Source organism: Parambassis ranga, chromosome 24 (assembly GCF_900634625.1).
Source record: "Parambassis ranga chromosome 24, fParRan2.1, whole genome shotgun sequence".
Lineage (NCBI taxonomy): Eukaryota > Metazoa > Chordata > Actinopteri > Ambassidae > Parambassis > Parambassis ranga.
In genome coordinates this window covers 1,137,583-1,159,908 of record NC_041043.1, presented here as the reverse complement: position 1 = coordinate 1,159,908, position 22,326 = coordinate 1,137,583, and the positions used below count along the sequence as shown (strand labels likewise).

General features: G+C 41.8%; 1 protein-coding gene across 6 annotated transcripts; it reads left to right on the top strand.

The window, feature by feature from the left end:
- The first annotated feature begins 7,065 nt into the window (after positions 1-7,065).
- Positions 7,066-16,583, top strand: tfap2b (transcription factor AP-2 beta). 6 transcript variants are annotated; one of them, XM_028397329.1, is made up of 8 exons: positions 7,094-7,141; positions 9,107-9,568; positions 10,564-10,618; positions 10,976-11,007; positions 11,549-11,751; positions 11,962-12,080; positions 12,834-12,975; positions 16,292-16,583. In XM_028397329.1, the coding sequence occupies exons 1-8, from the start codon at positions 7,094-7,096 to the stop codon at positions 16,581-16,583; spliced, it is 1,353 nt and encodes a 450-aa protein (XP_028253130.1). The 6 variants fall into 6 exon arrangements, with proteins under 6 accessions (XP_028253135.1, XP_028253130.1, XP_028253131.1 ...); XM_028397331.1 differs by lacking the exon at positions 7,094-7,141 and adding an exon at positions 8,782-8,808; XM_028397334.1 differs by lacking the exon at positions 10,976-11,007 and having other exon boundaries at positions 7,066-7,141; positions 11,532-11,751.
- Positions 16,584-22,326: the final 5,743 nt, after the last annotated feature.

The window sequence follows — 22,326 nt, the reverse complement described above, 5'->3', positions numbered from 1 at the left end:
TGTACGCCACAGCCTGTGGAAGGCTACACTGTAGTGTGTGTGTGTGTGTATGTGTGTAGGATATAAAGAGAATGAAAGTGAGAGGCAGAGAGAGAGAGAAGGGTCCAACTCAGCCATTTTGTAAAAGGTGACTTTGCAGTTGCCGTTGTTACTCTTCCCTGTGCATGTCTATCTTTGTACACTCCCCAGATCGCAAGATTAGCCGACACGAGCTCTGCGACTTGCTCATGAACATTTGTAAAGATATATATAAATATTTAAATTACTTTTCTTGTAGGCTTTCGACTATATATATGTTAAATCCCTACCTTCTAAAATGCTGGTGTTCAATAAAGACAGTTGCTACGTGTTCTACAATTTGCTTTGAGATGTGCTACACACACGCACTCAGAGGGGAGAGGCAGTAAATCAAAGGCAGTGACTGTGAATTATCCATATGAGGGTTCAAATTATGAGAAGCCAGAGTTCCTCTCTGATGTTGTGAGAGGAGGTTCTACCTACAGAAAAGTTCAAAGGCCTCCTTTGTGCACACGGGCACGTGTGTTTTCTTTCAGTATGAGCGACTTCTGTCAGGCTTTTCTGTTTATTTATATTTCAAAACAACAACAAAAAACAATCTAATGATAAAACAGAGAGAGGAGCAGCTGCCTGCTGGCATCTCCATCCTCTCTGCAGGTTCTGTTTAATATTCCAGTCATTTAAAAGGAGGTCACGTTCACTGCATAATACAGAAACATATAATCAGACAGGATGCATGTACTGCAACACTTGCACCGGTTTGTCGCCCTGAATCAGGTGTGAGCGAAGCCTCAGGTGGAATACGTAATGGCGGCACAGAAAGATGTAAAAGGAAGGAAGTGACACACGTGCACAATACAAGTATATTCCCAGTCTGGCTGTTATTGTTTGGACTGGTGTTTGACAGATGGTGTTATTCTCCAAATATGCACACCTAAGGTGTGCACTACGCAAGGCAAATGCTGCAGATTTGAACATTTTTAGCCTGACAGATATTTCAGTCTGCTGATATTATCAACCTATCTGACATATTAGCTGATTTTATTTTAACTAATCATGAAGCAGTAAAAGATGCTCTTGGTGTGCACGGTTACATAGTTTGAGCTGCTTCACCTCCACTGTTTATAATACTGTCAGCAGTGTCTGCTGCACATGTAGCAGCATCACAGCTGAGCAGTGCTGGTGCAGTCAGTCACATGATGTCCTCATGATAAGTTTGTAGTGGAAAGTTAATAAACAAGCACACTTTTCAATAGAATTCTGTCACTTTTAACTATATACATATATTAGTAATATCAGCTGATCCCAAACTTTATTATTGGTCCAGGTCTATTATTTAAGACTTATACTGCCAGGGTTTCCAACACATATAACAATGAAATGATTCAGGTTGCCAATCACTTATCAATAAAAGTTACATTGCCATCTGTTTTGGTTCACTTTCTTCCTGGCAGCCGTCTAAATAAAAAGTAAACGAGCTACAATAAACTCTAAAAAGACAACAGTCAGTGTTTATCGAACCAGCATATACCAGTCTTGTTGACTCGATGCAGTGTCATCTCACTAACTGCATAACACATGAACAGAGATGTGATATGACACAAAAAGTAATAACATGGTGGTTTTCTCTAACACTACATTCACTTCATTTGAGTGCAGGTCTGTGCTGTAGATAAATGTCACCAACCACAGCTCTGTGCTGCTTTTAATTTGTAGCAGCTCTCACAGTGTAGAAGATGGAAGATACCTGCTGTACGGAGTATCTTAAAGACCAAACTAACCCTCTATAACCTTGACTATCAAACACAGCACCTTCAGCGCTGAAATGCTTCCCCTATAGCTCTGAAAACATCAGTGTCCTAACACCTTGGACTAAGAGTCCAGTGAGAAGTGAAGGAGTGTCTTCTTCTCCTTTTGCAACTTGCAATGGTTTGTCACACATAAAAACCCACATTTTTAAACTTTTTTTAACTAAAATATTCTAATGTCTTAGTTTTGATATCAAGAGATGAACTATCAGTATTCATGCTAAGATGACAACCAATAGAACTGACAATATTATCCCATCAAAAGTAACTAAGCCAGAGTTAAACTGATGTTTGTTTATGGTGAGTTTATTATGATATACAGTGAGGAAAATAAGTATTTGAACACCCTGCTATTTTGCAAGTTCTCCCACTTAGAAATCATGGAGGGGTCTGAAATTTTCATCATAGGTGCATGTCCACGTTGAGAGACATAATCTAAAAAGAAAAATCCAGAAATCACAATGTATGATTTTTCTTTATTTGAACACCTGTCAATCAGCTAGAATTCTGACTCACAAAGACCTGTTAGTCCGCCTCCACTCCATTTATTATCCTAAATCAGATGCAGCTGTTTGAGGTCGTTAGCTGCATAAAGACACCTGTCCACCCCATACAATCAGTAAGACTTCAACTACTAACATGGCCAAGACCAAAGAGCTGTCCAGGGACACCAGAGACAAAATTGTACACCTCCACAAAGCTGGAAAGAGCTACGGGAAAATTGCCAACAGCTTGGTGAAAAAAGGTCCACTGTTAGAGCAATCATCAGAAAATGGAAGAAGCTGGATGGATGTCACTCTCCCTCGTACTAGGGCTTCCTGCAAGATCTCACCTTGTGGGGTCTCAATGATCATGAGAAAGGTGAGGAACAGCCCAGAACTACACAGGAGGAGCTGGTCAATGACCTAAAAAGAGCTGGGACCACCGTTTCCAAGGTTACTTTTGGTAATACACTAAGATGTCATGGTTTGAAATCATGCATGGGTTAGGGTTAGGAAGGTTCCCCTGCTTAAACCAGCACATGTCAAGGTCCATCTTAAGTTTGCTGATGATCATTTGGATGATCCAGAGGAGTCATGGGAGAAAGTTCTGTGGTCAGATGAGACCAAAATCAAATATTTTGGTCTTATTTTCTCTAACCGTGTTTGGAGGAAGAAGAATGATGAGTACCATCCCAAGAACATCATCCCTACTGTGAAGCATGGGGGTGGTTGCATCATGATTTGGGGGTGTTTTTCTTACTTTATTGTTGATCAAGGTTTCCTGCAGGCTGGAGGGACTACTGTCTACAAATCTGTTCATTGTTATGGTGTAATATGTTATGGTGGAAGAACATTCCCTTAGATTTTACCCAGAAAGACAGAGGTTGTATTGCTTCATGAACCATCCCAGAATGTCACTTTTGTTTTTTAGAAGTTATTTGTTTAGAAAAACTTCTCTGATCTGCAACAAGTTTCTCTGCTTCTTTTTCTTGGCTAACACCCCAACCCCAGGAAGGTCATACAGACACATCAGTAGTCTCAAAGGCTGAAAAACGTCTACTGTGACAAAGTAAGAGTCTGAAGAAAAGAATCACTTACACAATATTTCTCTTTTATCAGCAAATACAAAACCGTCTGTTTAAACTTAAACTGTTACATTATCTGGAAATGACAAAAGTGCCAAAACGTTCACACACATTCCACAAAGAAAAGGGGTTTCTTCGTTGAATTGAAATGATTTGTATTCACACTCAGCAGCATTTGGCTGTTTTATGCCTTAAATGTAGATATGTTAAAACAATATGTTAGATTAAACTAAACAGATTTTTCTGCCATGTGATCAGCTGCAGCACTTCACACAGACACACACTGAACATCAATCAATCACATCTACAGTATGAGTGTATACACACACACACACACATAAGCCTGACATAATCACACTGACATGTGTGAAGATATAAGAGCGATGAAGCAAAGCAGCTCTCTAAATTGGCTCTTTGACGGTAGCTGCATCTCACTGGAGGGTATGAACACAAACATATATACTGTACACACCCACACATACACACAGAGCTGCACATATGCAAACACAGAGCTTAATGGCACGTTTGTTGGTTGTAACTTTTGTGATGAACATGTAAGACATCCCTGCTGACCTCACAAGATCAACACTAGCAGTAAAATAAAAATCAATGTGGAGTTTGTGCAAACTGACAAGAATGAATCACAAGTTTGACAACAGCAACGCATAATGTGATGAGGCGGCCAATGCATTATTCACACAGACTATTGATCATATTACAATGCAACGCTTACTTATCAGCACATTAGGCATCAGAGAGTATTTTCTCTTTTCCTTCTCAGCCTTCAACTGTGCAATACTTTTATTTATTCATTATTTATGAATAATTTCAGATATTTTACTCACAGTAATGGTTAACATGCAGAACACACACACCGCTAAAGAAAATGTACAGAAACACACACTATGACTGCAGCCATTTATATTATAGTGAATGAAACAGTCTGAGGTCTCAGTGGGACTATAACTCCAGGCTGACTGAGCCCCACAGTCACGAATACCAAACTCCGCTAACTTCTAAGCCCCCATCCCTCCTCTGAAGATATAACCCCCCCCCCCCTTTCCTCTTCCCCCCCTGCTAACACCTCTTCCTCCTCTGTCCTGATCCCAGTTCAGTCCCAGGAACCTTAAAGGCCTCTGCTGCCGTCCCGACTGTCCCTGTCACACCCCGAGAGCTTACACACACACCCGCAAGACTCCAAATCCAGGAAGACAGAACACACTGTTCTCCATTAAAAGATGATCAGCAGCTGCTGCTTCTGTGTGTGAGATCCTGGGAGGGAATTACATAAAGTTTGGTTGACATGTTAGCATGAATACAAAACATCAGATTTGTTCCTTTTACTCCAACACCCCTTCTGTGAAATGTTGTGGCAGTAGTTACTGATGTGTGGGCATTGTTGCTGAAATTGAAGCAGTTTCTAAGTACTTTAAATTAAAAGTATTTTGTGGCTGTAACTAACATCCATCATTCAAACTGTGCCTTCATTTATCAAATCAGCTCTGGTGCTTTCTTTCTGTGGTGTTCTAGTGCGGCCTAGTGGTCAAAGGGTGAACTGCAGCTGCCTGCAACAATATCTTTCACACAGGATAAGGTTTATAAAAAGGAAGTACTGAACGTGAATATGTAATGATCATCCCGGTCTCTTCTTGTTTAAGTTGTTTTTGAAAATAAAAGAGGACATTCTGCGCAGTGAGTTACTATGAAGTGTAGGTTTACCTTACAGATACACGACTGAGAATTATAGGAAATTGGCTGCTTCTTTTCCTCAGAAATATGTTTCATTGTGAAGCAGAGAGGTGCAAAATGGTGTAAATCCATGAATGCTTGCAGAATTACAAAAGAAAAATTAAATAACTAAAAAAGAAGAATGTGGTTCATTTGCAGATGGCTGCGAATGCAGAGAGGAGCACACAGAGCAGCATTTGTGTGTGTGTAATGTATGCCGATACATCATGTGTCAAAGCCCTGCAGGACAAAAACCACAACCATGCCTCCAGACTTGCAGACTGTCAGGACATCTGTTATTGCTGACAGTCATATGTCCTGCCATGTGTGTGTGTGTTTGTATATATATATATATGTGTGTGTATGAGAGAGAAGATGGGTGGATCTTTGGCAGTGGGTCATTGAAAAAAAAAAAAACATTGGAACAGCCGTGCTCCTTAAACATTGATGTGTTTTTTTTCCTCCATTAAAACATCAAAAGGAGCTTAAACACGGTAGAAAACACACACACGATTAGAGTGCAGATAACGTCATGTAAACTATGCATATACAATATACCTTTGCAGCAAATCAACTCAATTTTTAGCTCAATGTGCTCCAAATTCAGCATGTGGAGCAAAAATCAGTATAGATGTGTGGGTGCATGTGCGGTCTATGGACACTAGGGGGAGCAATTTACACACACACGGATCATTTCTCGCAGAGCTGCAGTACAGGAATTTTAACAATTAAGTGCCGTACATGCCCTCTGTTTATTTTATTTATATCTCTCTTTAAGAGACAATGAGACACAAAATGATGGCTGATTTTTATTTTTTATTTATGTTTATTATCTGCTTCATTCATTGAGAAAACCCATCAGACATTAATACATATAGGAATCAGTCCAAAAGTGCAAACAAATATTTAGTCATATAGTTCCTTTTATAGTGTCACGTGATGGCAGGAGAGTCACTGTCTATCATCTAGACCTGTAATTATACATTTACAATACATAATGACTTTCAAATGAAGCCCATGCAAACTAGTATTTTATCAATGTTTATCAATGTCAAGTAAATCATAAACAATGATTGTTGATATGGTGACTGTATTAAACTTCAGGGCTTTTCAGTTTCATAATCACATATGAAAATTGGCTCACACACCTACATTATCCACTTTATTAATTTCAACTGATGCATTTATGTCTAATTGTCCACATGTGTCCTTAAAAACAAGGCTGTGTATAAGAGGTGATGTCTATTTAAGTCAATGTTAAAGTTTTGTTTTTGCATTCATACAGCAACCACATAATAGAAGATCAATATATATATCACTCTAATTTAGAGCTGCTTTATAAATAATGTATAGATGTTTGTGTGGAATAATTGTGTAGATGTGCCAATACAGGTGCGTAGAAAAAAAATAGTCTGAACTGGCACGTGGAGAAAATAGGGAGCTATAAAGTGTCATGTTCTGACAAATACGTGTTGTGTGAGATGACATATGAGCCAAAAAAGTTGCCTAAAAGTGAGCCCTATAGCTGCTGATTTCATTTGTTGCCTCATCATTTAGTGATTTTTGTTTGTGTTCCACAGTGTTAAAAATAAGCACGTTTATATAGAGTTAATGTGACTGTTAGCGTCTGAACAACACAGCACATGAAAGGCTGTAGTGTTGTTGTTTTATCATGTAATTACAGAGGTACATGATAAATAAAACATGCCTCTGTGTGTTTGTTTGTTTCTCACCATATAAAGCAGTCTGCTGCTGTCACAGCCGCCCTATAGCTCTTCTTCTTCGTCTCCTCCTTCACAGTGGTGGAGTCCTTAAAGGGGTTCCCCATTCACAAAGCCTGGAATTACACAGAGGGAGGAGGGAGGGAGGGAGGGAGAGAGAGAGAGAGAGAGAGAGAGAGAGAGAGAGAGAGAGTTGAGACATCCCTTCCTCACTTGGCTGCATTCGGTTTACCGACACCGGAGAAGCGACCATGCTGTGGAAACTAGTTGAGAATGTCAAGTATGAAGATATTTATGAGGTAACGTTACTGTCCAGCTGTTTGTGACTTGTGGAAATAGACTTATTAGACTTATTGTACATGGATTTGCAGATGAGGCCGGTGTTGAGTGAAGGGAGGCTTTTAGGCCTGGTGTGTGTTTTTAATGCAGGGATGAATTGGTGTGTATATGAGAATAATAATGTGGATGATTGGAGCTGAGATGGTTTTGTGTTTGTGGTTATGGTGCAGCTTTTGGTTAATATGATGAAGTGGACAAAATATTTAACACAGCATAAAGCTTGTAATTCTCCTTTTTTAACTAAAATGTTAACGTAGGATGACAGATATTTTAAATATGGGTCTCTTTGTGTAAATCCGTGTCATTTTATTATAAATTTAAAGGCAGTTGTCAAATAAATCTGAACAAAAGTATTTTAATAAGTCCTAAAAATAAATAGAATGGTATATTAAAAATAGATCTATTACTTGGAGGAGTGTTGGGTCAGAGCAGGGTCCTGGTGTGTATGTAATGTGTAAATTATTTGGCTTTTATCCTAGATCAATAATTAGGATTTTAAAAAAAATCAGAGAGGAGAAATTTAAAAAGAAGAAATATTGCTACACTGCGCGCGGGGGCGAGACGCACTCCACTCGCGCTGAATGGGCTCCAGCACAAAGCACGAGAAGGAGGAAGAAAAAGGGCAGCTCGTGAGGCTCCTTGACTCAACCCGGTGGGAAGCCCTCTTGTCTCGTGCCGCACATGGCTTTTCTCCCACGGCGCGAGAGAGGGGAGGCTGTGATGTTGTTAAACAAGCCATCCACGGAGGCAGAGAGGGGCCGCTGGAAGTTTAATCGCTTCTTTTGACTTGTGACACCATTCACCCCTCACGCGCCCTGTAGTGTGTGTGTGAGTGAGAGAGAGAGAGAGGGAGAGGGAGTATTGTTTTTAACAAAAGGCAGCTGCAGCACAACTTGAGTCAGCTTGTGTTTTTCAGAATGTTGGATTATATGAAGAAAAGTGTGCAGACGCTGTGTTGTCAAAGTGTTTCCACGCAGTTCTGCTTTTGCGCAAAAAGCGCATCTGAAAAGAACCTGTCACCCTGCTGCTGTTAGTTACGTTCCACAGTTTATATTGACAACCTTTTGCTTTTGTTACGACTGAGTCTGGTGTTTGTGCAAAAAATGGTAACAAAGTGCGCATTATTGCGTCAGACTGTGCCATAAAAAGGCCCCCACGGTGTTCTTTGGGTGATTGGGGGGGCATTCCTCACGGGTCTGGAAACCCTGTTCGATGCTCCTGTGAGAGAGACTCCTCTTTTCTGTCTCCTGCTGTTCGCTCGTCGTTTCGGCTCTCCACGGAATTTAAACGTCACTCACGGTTGCGCGAAAGGCTTCACGCTCCATGTGTCGCCAGTACCCTGCCTCGCGCACATTAATATTCCTGTAAGTCTCAGTCATGAATAACAATTACACCGTATACCGGGGATAGAGGCGGGAGCGCGGTGCTCACAGTCAGAGCGGCGGCAGCTCCGGGCGGAGGAAGGTTCTGCATGGAGTTGTAGACCAGGCCGTGCCTGCAGATATCGCGCTTTAACCTGGAATGAGTTTGGCCACCTCCATCCAACACTAGCCTTCCATTTCACCGTGAGCCAGCTCTGACACCGACAGAGGCTTCACAGATGTTAGTTCATTCCTACTCCACTGCGGTGAGTCTCCTGCCTTCTCTCTGCGCTCAGAGTTCCTTTGCGCACACAGTGAATCAGTGTTGCTGGCAGCTTTTAGTTGTGAGACAGTGTGAATTAGGCTGTAACATTTTTTCCTCCAGGCTCATGTGTGTTTTTGTTCAGGAGTTTCACTCCCAGTTAGGCTACTTTGGCTCCACCACCAGAGGCAAAGCAGCCTAATAAATGCATCATGATCACAGGCCTCCATCTGGCTTCATTTCCTTCAAATCTTCTGCATGGAGTTGATTTTCTCTCTCTTCTTCTCTGCATCCTGTTCAAGGATCGGCATGACGGCGTCTCGAGCCACAGCTCGCGCCTGTCCCAGCTGGGCTCGGTGTCGCATGCGGGACCTTACTCCAGCGCACCGCCGCTGTCTCATGCGCCTTCCTCGGACTTCCAGCCGCCATACTTTCCTCCGCCGTACCAGCCGCTCGCTCACTACCAGAGCCAGGACCCGTACTCCCATGTCAGCGACCCTTACTCCTTAAACTCCCTGCACCAGAGCCAGCAGGGAGCATGGGGCGCGCGTCAGCGACAGGACGCCGCCGGGGACCGGATGGACAGCTCCGCTCTGCTGGCGCAGCCTCGGGCCTCGCTGCCACAGCTATCCGGGCTCGACCCACGGCGGGACTACGGTAGCGTGCGGCGGCCTGATGTGCTGCTGCACTCCGCTCACCCGGGACTGGAACACGGTATGGGAGACGGACTGCTGCACGGGCTGCACGGAATGGAGGACATCCAGGTGAGCGGATGATCACCACGAACTCCTACTTTACTATAACCGTCCACACAGCAGGGTATGCCAATTTAATGATTATGAGCAGATATTATAATCCTTATTTAAAAAATTATATTTAAAAACACATATTCACGTGGAGCAGCGGATGGGTAATTGCTGACAGTTGTGTCCGCGTGTTTCTCGTGCCTTCAGAGTTATAAGGTCAGTGAACTCGGAGCAGCTCCCTCAGGGCTGGACTCTCACAGCAGCTGTAGCTTGAACGCAAAGAGCCCACAGCCAAACAAACGGTGCCTTCAGAGACCCGAGACATCTTTTTTTAATGGAAAAGATGCTGACACACACACACTGCATACTGTAGTGACATTACTGCATATATATATTTAAAGCAGATTATTATTATTATTATTGATATTTTTAACTGGATATTTAAGGCTCCCCCTCATTTATATGAGGTTTATTTTGCCGTTAATATATTAAATTTTCAGCAAGCCTATAGGCTGCCACAGACTTGGTGAAATGGGTTTTATAGTCATCTGTGTGAGATCTCATCTTCCCCTCGTTGTTTCTCCCTCAGGGCACAACCACCACGAATTGTTTGCAATTTAACCTCCTGAGTAGATTCTCATTTCTGGGTTTTACGCATATGTGTTATACATTTATTAACACCATACGTGTATTTGTTTTCATACGTGTTTTTATGTATTTTTTATATATATACGAACGTGAAGATATTTATTGACAGATATTTATTTGACAACATGACGAATGAGGCAGACGGAGCTCCTTCTAATCACGTCACGATGGATGAAAACACGGACGTGATTAGAAGGAGCTCCGTATGATTGACCGACTTGTATACATATTCATACTTTGTAGACATCTGCTTCAGTTCCGTGACAGATTTAATCGCTAAAATAACCTTTTATGTGCTTATTAAAGGGTTATTACAGTGTTTTAATGGAGGCTGTATTCATTTGTATTTATCTTGGTTCTAACAGACCACTGACGACACCAACGGAACGAATATACTGGATCAATCAGTAATTAAGAAAGGTACACACACACACATACACACACACAGTATCAGTATAATACAAATATATCTTTCTTATTTAAAAAAATGTCATTTTGGTTTACGGCATTGCGCGCTTTAAGAGCAGACATCTTTTCCTGGTTCTCTTTCTCCTTGGATCGTTGTATATTGTACATTGTTATATTTGTATATTTTAATTTATCGTAAACCAGATTTATGACATAAGGTAATCTCCTGGCCTGGTCTCACAAAATGTCTTTATGAGCAGTGCAGAGACTCAAAGACGCTGCGTCTTAGGTGAGTGGAGGTCATACAGGTCCCCCTTTTTATTGCGGCGTTAGAAGCAGAGCTAACGATCCTGCTGCACTGACTAGCAGGCAGTGTGTCGCTGACAGGCTGCCATGCTGCCGCTCTGATGATGTGCGGTGATTTAGTTACGGGATGTTGAGCGACTGAGCTCCCCGCGGGGCATTTAAGCCGCTGATGTAATAAATGGCACCGCTCACACAGATCTCGTGAGCTCGTTTAGAGCTAATCTGCGGTATTATCCCCCGTGGAGCCATCAAAAAAACCCTCACACTGGCCCCTTATACCCGCGCATCCACGGGCCTGGCTGCTTCTTGTTTTACGCCATTAACGCGCGCATTAACAGGCGGAATGAAAGGAGCTTCCAATGCTGCTGGTGGGAGTTAAACCGGCCGTGGAGAAAAGACGAGGAGGTGGTTAATGCGATTTGAGAACGTGAGCCAATCAACAATCGATAACGCTGTAATGAGAATGTCTCGCGACATTAAATAACAGTAAATGCCCTGCACGTGGGCGCTTCATTAGGCCATGCCCGCCCTCTGAGTGCGCGTGGTCTCACACACAGACTGAGAGATATTAAAACTTCTGAGCATCAGCAGGACTCTCACTGACATCTTCCTCTTTCAGTCCCCATGCCGCCAAAGAACGTGGGCTCCTTGATGCTCGGTAAGGACGGCCTCATTGGTGGAGTGACCGTCAACATAAATGAGGTGTTCTGCTCGGTACCGGGCCGCCTGTCGCTGCTCAGTTCCACCTCCAAGTACAAAGTGACCGTAGGGGAGGTGCAGAGGAGACTGTCCCCGCCCGAGTGTCTCAACGCCTCCTTGTTGGGGGGCGTGTTGAGAAGGTAGGACTGCAGCCTTAAAGCATGTTGACGTACACTGTAGTGTTCCAGAATGTATGAAAGAAGGTTGCTCATTACATATGCAGATGCGCCAATAATTACGCACCGTGCCACCTTAGATTAACATTAATAAACTCTCTGGAGCGCAAGCTTTTCTGAGTTTTATAATCATATATTAAGTGTTTTAAATATGTTGGGTTCATTTTTCTACAGAGCGAAGTCTAAAAACGGTGGAAAGTGTCTGAGAGAAAAGTTGGAGAAGATCGGACTGAATCTACCTGCTGGGAGGCGCAAAGCTGCCAATGTCACATTACTAACATCTCTTGTAGAAGGTGACTAATGCATTATTGTTTGGAGGTGTCAACTAACAATGTGTATACCAACCACCTGCCCATTTCCTTTCCCTATAGGCATTTATAAGTGTCATAACTTTACCATGTCCACCGTGACCACAAGTTACGCACGAACAAAAGTTTATGACTTTACATTATTGATCAGTTTTTCCATAAATGGCTGTAAGAATGAAGTGATTAAAAATAATATTGTTGATCAATCATAGAGATATGATCAGTACATTAACAGCTTTAAAAGCTGGGCCTCCCCTCTCTTGTGCGTAATTGCGCATTTGGCATGTGGGCCTGTTTGTGTCTTTAAATGACATGCTGTCCAACGGGATATGAAATAGGATATTTTTTTTCATTTATTTAGCTTTAGTTGTTTTTTTTTTTAACAGGATGTGTGGTGTTGCTCACATTATGGCCAACGTGCAAATCTATTTCTATCACGTTTATTATGTAGAGAAAAACTAATTATTTTTACGTTTGCTATTCTTTTTTCGTTATAAGTGTGTGTGGAAAAAACACAGGACGTTCTTTACCAAATTAATGTGAATCGTGAAACAAATAAACACAAATAGCACGTGGGAGAGTTTAAGCCCGTTTGTGTGTTTTGTAAACCTATAAGGTCGAAAAGATGTGCAGCTTTAATCTCCTGTGGTTCTACTAAAAAAAAAAATCAGTGAAATACGTTCTGAGTCGAACATTTAATCTCTGCATGTCTGGATTATGTTTACCTTTCACCCTCAGGTGAAGCAGTGCACCTGGCTCGGGATTTCGGTTACATCTGCGAGACAGAGTTTCCCACCAAAGCCGTGAGCGAGTACCTCAACCGGCAGCACGCGGACCCCAACGAGCTGCACACGCGGAAAAACATGCTGCTGGCGACAAAGTGAGTTTGATGGAGCGTTTGATTAGATTCTCTCCCTTCATAGACTTTATGAGGTGTTTTGTCTTATAGACTGATCTGTAACATATGAGATTAAAACATGTACTGCTGAATCATAATTTCAATTAATAAATTAGGGCAAAGTAAAGTGGGGAAAAAGAGGGTCCAAAAACAACTATAACGTTTCAAGCAGTCTAAAAATAGAGGAAATAAAAAGACAACTAGAAGATAAATGCAGTCTGCTCAGATGATCTAATTTCTTTTAATTTTGTATTACATAACGTGTGTGTGTGTGAATTATATCTTCCTCTTCTGCACATTTCTGTTAAATTAATTTATTGCAAAGCTGTGTCCAACTTTTTTAAGGAACCCCACAGGCCATTCTATACATTTTAGACATTTAGGGAAAAAAAGATTTTCTTAATGAATCAAATTTAAGTTAATTCCAACCTGGCTGATACCAAAAATAATAATGGTTGAATTTAGCATTTCAGAAATAAAAAGAAGCCGAAGAAACAACTAGAAACACATCACCTTCATGTTTTGATTGTTGTGGCTAACACAATCATTAGACACACACAAACCCGGACTTTGACCTCTACTTCTGGCCTTAGAAAAGATTAATTTTATTGACTCTCCTTATACAAACATTTATCCATATTTATGGCTGTTAAACTGTGGAGTTGAGTCCAGGATCTTCTGATTACTAACAGCTGGACAGATGGATTTTAGGTCGATGTGCACTTTTGGATATTTTTGCAGTCAGCTTTCTGCTAATTTACGAGTTCTCATTTGTTTCTCTGACTGTGAAGGTTGTAAGCATCTCCTAACAAAGACCCCTTCAGGAAAGCTGGTATTTTTAGCTTGCATAAACAGTGTTGTCTGCTGGCCTGCACTGCATAAAACCATCTGCGTGGTGCTCAGTATGTAAGGTGTGTGTGTGTGTGTGTTGGTGGTGGATGTCTGATGCTCAGATTTAAACCTGTTCCAATATACTGTGCATGGCTGCTGCCTGTTTGAAATTCATTATTTAGCAGTGAAGTGTTTCAAGTCGTCAGAAAACAACAGTGAGAGCCTTGAGTGTAGCCCGGGGTGGCAGCTTCTCCTCTCTATACTCCCCTAACCCCAGCTGGGCTCGGCCTGCACAGCCTGTCACTCATTTGCCGGAGCTCTGCCCTTAGGCCGCTTACAGGGTGTGAGTGTGTGTGCAATTCTGTGAGTGGTTGAAAGAGAGAGAAGGAGGTTTCTTGAATATAAAATATGGGCCTTAAACCAGAGGATAATTTGCTGAAATCAAAAGGTGATTTTATTTTATTTTTGCACTTTATAAGGTAATTATAACTTATTACCTGCAGTGCTCTTAATTTGGAGGGCCCTAAACCTCACTGCGCTGCCTTTTATTTTATTCTGAAGTGCTTTGTGTTTTGTCCATTATGTGCTATTTGCATTTTACATTGAAATTTAGTTTTTTAGTATTTCTTTACAATGTAAATAATATAAAATACAAAGGTCTAACAATCAGGAAGAAAATTATGAAATATGAATTATTATATGTGCAATAAAGATACATAGTATCAACTTTTTGAGATGTAGTGTCAAAATACTGCAAGTTTCTTTTTGTTATGGTTATGTTATTGATATGATCAATGTACAATAAATAAAGTGCAAAAAAACTGCATTTAGTTCAAGAAAAAAAAATCATTTTCAGTGTAGACATTTAAAGAAATGTGTTTTTAAGTGAACGCAGCACTCACGCAGTGAACTCAGAGTTCTTCTTCCTCTTGAAGAGGAGTCTGGAGTCATGTTGCCTTCAGGAGCTACTGTAAGAATTTCATCACTCTGGTTGACTCCATCATCTCCAGCTTGATGACAAAACTATTCACGTCATTTATTGCCTATGGTTCCCTAACCTATTGCAAACCATTCACAAAACAGTGTGTTTTCTTTTGACGGCAGATACAAGGATTAAGAATCAATGATTTTCTTCATCAGACAAGTGCTGTTATTCTCAGATACTTGTTAAAAAACGCCAGCATTCAACTGTTTCAGTGATGTCCTTTGCTTGCTGAAGCTTGATCATCCTCTGTGTCCTCTTGCCCTCATACAAAATGTGTTTTTGACACACATTTTTCTCAAATGATAGACTATAAGAAGTGCCTCTTAATGCAATTATAATTATTTTTCCATTATCTTATAGAATGATAAGAATTAGCTGTCCCGTTAGCCACAGCATTAGTTGGTCATGTTAAACAGACTGATGAGGAGCTGTGCTGTGTGTTTTGAGGCCATATTGTCAATGATGAAACTTCTGTAGGGCTTCAATTCAGTTCTGCAAATCTTACTTATGGTTTTCATTTAAGATTCAACAGGCAACTTTTTCAAAAACCTGCCGCCTAAACCTCGATCCTTGTCCATTTTCATCAGAATGCCAACAGATCATACTATAGGTCAGCTATCACAGGAAGTTAACAAAAGTCAGCAGTGAACAAAAACTGATTTGTTCTCTAATTATTTTAATTATATAGTCACTCAAATTACATGTAACTATAGGCATGGCCACACTGAGTGATACATGGGTTGCTTCTGTGGCTGCCCACCTGCCTCAGCTCCACATATGCTCTACCTCTTTGCCTGTATTTGGAGTTTAGGCTGTGATGCTGCCAACACAGTGACAGTCAGAGCCTCCCACAGAGACTCCAAATGCCTCTTTGGAAACGGTCACAGACGCTACCTCCATAGCTATGTATTGTCTCTGTTTCTACCATTATTGCTATACTGACTAAAAGAAAAAAGCTTTGCTACTATAAATCCCATACATACATCCACCGTAGCCTGGATATTGATTTCTATGGTCATACCTCGTGCTGGTGTTTTTGTATTCTTTTTTGTTCCCTTTGTGTCAGTATTATCCTGTTCTATCTGTGCTTATTTTATTTCAATCATTTTTCCTAAATTACTTCTTTTTCCCATACTTTGGGAAAAAAGTACTTCAGGAAAATCTGCAGTCAATGCCACAACAGCTCAGTATGATACTAACAGGAGCGGACTGTGTCAGATTTTGGGTTTTAGGTGAAAATGTTCCCCTGGACTTTTGGTATGAACTACAGGATCTACATCAGTTGGTTTACCATTGCATAACCTACCAGTGCATTGCAAATTCCTACTAAAACTGAAATAATGAAATTAAATTAAGGTTAGAGCCACTACAAAATCTGAGGCCCTAAGGGATGTGGCCCTCCCTTTCAGATTGTCTACACTTTTCCAACAATAACATTCTCAGGGCCTTCCTTCTGATGGCTTGTGTCTTCTCCCCCTGCAGACAGCTGTGTAAGGAGTTCACAGACCTGCTGGCCCAGGACAGGACTCCCCTGGGGAACTCCAGGCCCACCCCTATCCTGGAGCCCGGCATCCAGAGCTGCCTCTCCCACTTCTCCTTCATCACGCACGGCTTTGGTTCGCCCGCCATCTGTGCTGCGCTCACCGCCCTGCAGAACTACCTCACTGAGGCTCTCAAAGGACTGGACAAGATGTTTCTCAACAACCCGCCCAACAACCGGCATGGGGACGCTGGCAACAAGGCCGGCGACAAAGAGGAGAAGCAGCGGAAATGAAGCAGGTGAAAGGAGGGGAGTGATGATGGCGAGCCGATGGAGAGGGAGGTGGACACACACACAGAGGGGTTACACCTTTACTTCTAGCTTTACACCACTGCGACTGACCTGCCACACACACACACAGCTGGGGCTGAGGTGGAGAAGGTGGATGGAGAAGACACCTGTGAGCCAGTGTCAGAGAGCACAGAGGGATTTTTCATCTGTGTTACGTTCTTTTCATTCCCCCGAGGACATGCTGGTTACTGTGTTACATCCATTTCGCTCCCCCTGCCTGCATCCTGTGAGACTGAGATGCTGTGAGCAGCCAACAAACAACATGGTGTCTGTGTGTGCTTGAATGAGTGTGTATGGGTGTGCTTGTGTTTGTGTTCACACAGAAAAAAAAGCATTGTGGGTTTAGGTGGCGAGCATCCTATCTGTGTAACAGGTCTGTCTGGTTATTTAACACAAGGAAGGAGGGTGTTAATTTATGTGTGTAAATATTTATTTATATTAATTTAAATGGATGGTTGTGTAAATAGGTGCGCTTTTGAAGTAGGCCTATTTATCTGTGATTTGACCTTTGTGAGCCGGTGGGGAAGGGGGAGGGGGGGCAGGACTCATCCAGTGTTTTTCTTTTCTTATAGAGCTGTTGTCATGGTGCTGATGATGGGTAGACATGCTTCTAATTGTCCAGTGATTTCATTTCTATCATATTGATAATAAACCATGTGTTTTATTATATGAGGTGTGCAGCCCGCGCCTTTTCTCCAGGAAAATTCTTCATTAACGGATCAAAGGGGGGTCAAGTTCAGTCCATTTAAAATGACCTCAGTGGCAGTTCCAATTTAGTGGAGGTTGGAAGGTTTGGACTGACTCTGACTTTTTTTTTTAATCTGTAATGGATCATATGCACAGGCCTGACATCTTTGCAAGCAATAGTGAAGTAAACAAAAATGTATTAATACTATTTAGTTTATTTCAGCAAATAGCATCCAAACATTTTATTAAAGCAGTTTTGTGATTATTTAGAAAATACTATAAGGAAACACTAGAAAAGCTGGTTAAAAATGTGTGAAGAAAAAACAATATTTGAATATAACATACAAAAATATTTTATCATTCCATCTATACTAATGTTACTTAGTTTAAAAGGGTTCATTTAATTTGATATATATACATATTTTGTGTCATCTGTGAAGTTTGCAAGAATATAATATAATGTATGTGTTAATATTATTATTATTACTATACACTATTGCTCTGAAAGACTTGATGGCAGGCAAAGTCTAGACACACACACACACACACACACACAGATGGATACTGTTTTTTTAATTGGCTGTATTTTACAGCCAGTGAGGCCCTCCTTCCTGAGAGCTCTCTCTCTCTCTCTCTCTCTCTCTGTCACACACACACACACACGGGCCGCGCAGGGGAAACAGAATCGTGCCTCGCGGGCCGCTTCGGATCTACAGCCTGTGTGCTAATGACGACTGAGACACACAAGGAAATGCACAGAGAGAGAGAGAGAGAGAGAGAGAGGCAGCGAAAAGAAGCTAATGAGAAAGAGACACACACTGAGAGAAAATAAGGAGAGAGAGAGAGTAAGCGAGTGTCCCGCGGGCTCCCTGTGACCCGTGGAGTGGAACGCTGCGTGACGCAGGTGCAGAGTTCAGCACCCGCGTGTCCGCGAGCGATTCCCGCTCAACAAAAGGCAGGAAGCTGCTGAGCGTCGGTGGCCACGAGAACGACAGGTTGGCCGAAAAACTAAACAAGCCAAGGAAAAGAAAAAAACAACAACAACAAACGGCGTTTGAACAAATTACATAAGGTCCTCAATCTGAGTTTAATGAACATTTGATGTCAACCTGCAAAATGACAAATAATTCAAAGATAAGTGATGCTATTTTATTTAGCACTGCATGTTTTTATTACAAATTGAAAATAGAAATTAAAACCAGATGCCTATAGAACAAACAAATATCCACTTTAAAACCATGCAAACACCAGTATTTGCCAGTCACTGAGCTGCAGACCAAAACACTGATAATCTCATAGGGTAAATTGTGCTGCAATGCTTCAGATTAAAATGAATACATTCAATAATTACAATAAATCAGGAATATGTGAGTAAGATTTTAGACTTAACTCAAAACCCCACAAAAAATGACAGGCAATGGAATAAAAATCAATGAACTCCTGTCAAATGAGAGAGCTGATGTCACTGGTCAGTGCAATATTTCTCTCCTCATGTTACATGTTGCATGTTTGTGTGTTTAACTTCAGGCTGTTTTGGCTAATCCAGGCATTCACAAATACATGTGCAAGGTCACGCAAAGGTCAGGAGATCATTTATCTTGGATTTATAGATTAAGATTATATTTATTTAGATTAATAATGAAAGGTTAAATGTTGTATTAGTTATGTAGCTATATATAACTGTTAATTACAAGAATTGCTGACTTTTTAACACATTGTGGTTACCGCAATGACATTTTACTCACTAGTGCTATACTATACTAAATACTGGTCACTGCTATGGTAGCTAATTCGATGCACCTTTTCAACTTCACAAACTTTGTCACTTTACAAAAACTAGTGGGGTATAATTACATATATAGATGATTTATTTCCATCTGTTTTACAGTAAAGTTTCTGTTCAAGACCTGTGTGTCCAGCTGCTATCACAGTCACATGTATGAGTAGCATGCCATCCAGTGAAAAAGATGAAAGCACACACATGATAGGAACAATATGGCCCGAGTGATGTGACAGTTTTACAGACCTCCAGGTGTATCAGTGAAAAACACCTAAGACCTGTTCTCATCAAGCAAAACTGCAAACTTCCACTTTAAAGGTCAAATTATTTCAAGATTAAGTATCAAATTCCAGCTTCTGATGCAGTTCTCTTATTCACCTACCTGACATTTGCAAACCTTTCAAGATAATTGTAAATAACCGTGACTCAAGGCGGCACAATGTCACTGTGATGTTAGAACTCTAACATACAGAAACCTCCAGTCTGGGCCAGAAACACACAGGAAAGGTTAAGGTGTGTTTGTCACTGCAGCCTTAAAAAAATCGAAAGTTTCTCAGTTCATTCTTTCTGGGTTTTTGGGGCTGATGCTTCCTGGTACACAGGAAGTGAGGATTTCCCTCACTTCCTGTGTACCAGGGAAAGATCAGGATACAATATGAATCACTTGTGTTTGATGAATTGGTACTAATGGGAAGCAAAATGTATTTTTATGAGAATGTCACAGGCTGTTACTTTAATGAGAGGACCAGGGGAAGGTAATCCAGTTATGAGCATCGACTGAGCTTATGAAGACAATGAGAACATTTGATAGAAGTAAAGTATTAGAGCAGCACTGACAGTCCTTTCTGAATGCAGTTATGTTTGCATCTGTCTGTCTGTCTGTCGTTTTGCTGGGAAGTGAGAGAGCAGGCCCCCATCAGCAAAGCCCCTTGGCATTCTGTCACGCAATGGGCTGTAAAAATGCTTATCCAACACACACACACACACACACACACATACACACACACTCAGGTTATCCAGCATGCAGACAGCCGAGTGCCAGTCGGGAGTAATTCCTGCTCGGGGCACTGTGCTCCAGGCAAGGCAGGCGCGTGCTGGATATTTCATTATTCATTAATTTACTGTTTAACAAATCCTGTCATTACTGAGTCCGAGTCGAGTTCACACACACACACAAAACACACACTTGCAGCAGCAGGGGTGTCAGGCATGGCAAATCTGCCTGTTTGATCCCGGCCTTCTCAACAAACGGGGAGAGAGCCATGAATAATAAGAAACGCGAAGCCTCGCCGGAACGAGGGAGCGTGACACTGTCTCACAAAAAGCCCTTTAGCGTGGAGCAAAGCTCCGCCGGGGCCTCACCGAGGGCCCAGGGTTCATCATATGAAAAGACAAAACAAACAGTTGGCACAGCCATGATCGATATGAAAGGCAAAGCTCCCCCACACACACACACAATAAAAAAGTGAATCAGTCATGTTTGACAAAAGATGCAGCACTGTTTGCTTTCTTTACGCGGAGGTGTCTAGCATGGCTGCTGTTTACTGCTTTCACCACTGACTCCACTAATGGGATAAGGATTAAAGCTGTGAGTGTGTTTTTGGCTCAAACAACCCAGTTTTTTGGCTGAAATCCCTGCAAAAACAAAGGAGGTATCATCCAGAGTTTTCACCCAAACAGTTGAACATACACAGACTGATGAACTCATGCGCTGGAATAATGACTTTTTTACTTTCCCTTTTCAGTCTAGTTGAGTTAATTAATTAACAAAGCAAACCTCCAGGGTACAAATATTCATTATTTCACAGGAAGAAAACAAGTATCATAAATATTATAATGCTATATTTGTGTTGTACAAATACATTTTATTCCAACTAAACTCTTAATGTCAGGGTGTGACACTAAGACAGGAGAAAGTGGGGGGATCAGACCTGCAGGGAAGCGAAGGCTTAAAGCCTTCAAGCATTGGCAATGAATGCCACAGTGTAAGGATAAGACTGGTGTTCCAGAGGGGGGATACACTTTATTTCTCAATCTGCTGCCCTCAACTACGCCGCGGTGTGTGGGTGGCCACAGACTTGATGTCATTAACATGTGACATATGTAGAGCTGACTGGAAGTGGCTGGAGGCCAGTGTTTGTCTCCACTGCTGTTCTCGTGTCTGCAGGGCCAAGCAGGCAGGGACTGGGCTTTGTCAGCACTCAAGCAGCCAGCCAGCCAGCCAGCCAGCCAGGCCACTGTCTGCTGCTGTTGATAGTGAACGCATTTATCAGTATGCATGACGGACAGTGTGCATGAATGTGTGTTTGCTGGTAGCTCAGGGCGGGAGCGGAGGGTGGTGGTGGTGATGGGGGAGGAGGAGGAAGAGGAGAGGGGGTCTTGGTTGAATGGCTGGGCAGGGACACGGGCAGTCCGGGTCCCTAAGTTTGGACTAAAGACGCTGAGTTGAAGTGACACAGCTGCTGCTGCTGCTGCTGAGGCAAGGCTGCGTCTCCAGACGGGTCAAGGTTACACAGAGGAGAATACACTTCAGCCTTGTAGCTTCTTCAGACACACACACACACACTCCCTCTCGCCTGCACCACAAGGTCAGAAAAATCCTCTTACTCTTGCCAATTAGAACAGTAGAACATCATCAACATGTCATCTGAATTTATAGCTCCGATCCCTTTGATTGACAGCTCTAACTTATAACTTCACTGTCACACCTTTATCTGCTTTCATATTTAACACTGGTGTGAAAGTGAGACCTGGTGAGGCTGGACACAATACACTAGCATTGTGGGGCCATCTCTGTGTCAAGGGCTTTAGTTGCATGGTAGTCAAATTATGCAGGTTTGACCAGGCTAATGAATCTGTAGCCTAACCTTAGAAGAAATGGCAAAAGCGTCATAATGTAGTATTTTGTTTCATAGATATTATCCATAGACAAAGAATCTGACACCACCTATATGTGTCTGAGGAGCCATTTTGAAGCTACAATAGGGGCTTTAAGTGTCACTAAGTTAGCAGCATCTGAGTCTGCCTGAATTCCCAGTTATTTCAAATACAGGCAAGAAGGAAGTCCTCAAGTAGAGCTGAGACAGGGGGCGGCCATACATGATCATGGGAAATTAAATAATATATTGAAAAAAATCTTCCCCTGTCTCCACCAGGCTGTAAACATGTTTATTTCTGATTTAAAGTTGGACATTTTAACACGAAATTCTGTGTGGATTG

Coding starts and splice junctions, on each gene's coding strand:
- tfap2b (XM_028397329.1), top strand. CDS start 7,094: ATGCTGTGGAAACTAGTTGAGAATGTCAAGTATGAAGATATTTATGAG. Junction 11,752..11,961: donor TTGGGGGGCGTGTTGAGAAG/GTAGGACTGCAG, acceptor ATTTTTCTACAG/AGCGAAGTCTAAAAACGGTG. Junction 12,081..12,833: donor ACTAACATCTCTTGTAGAAG/GTGACTAATGCA, acceptor TTTCACCCTCAG/GTGAAGCAGTGCACCTGGCT.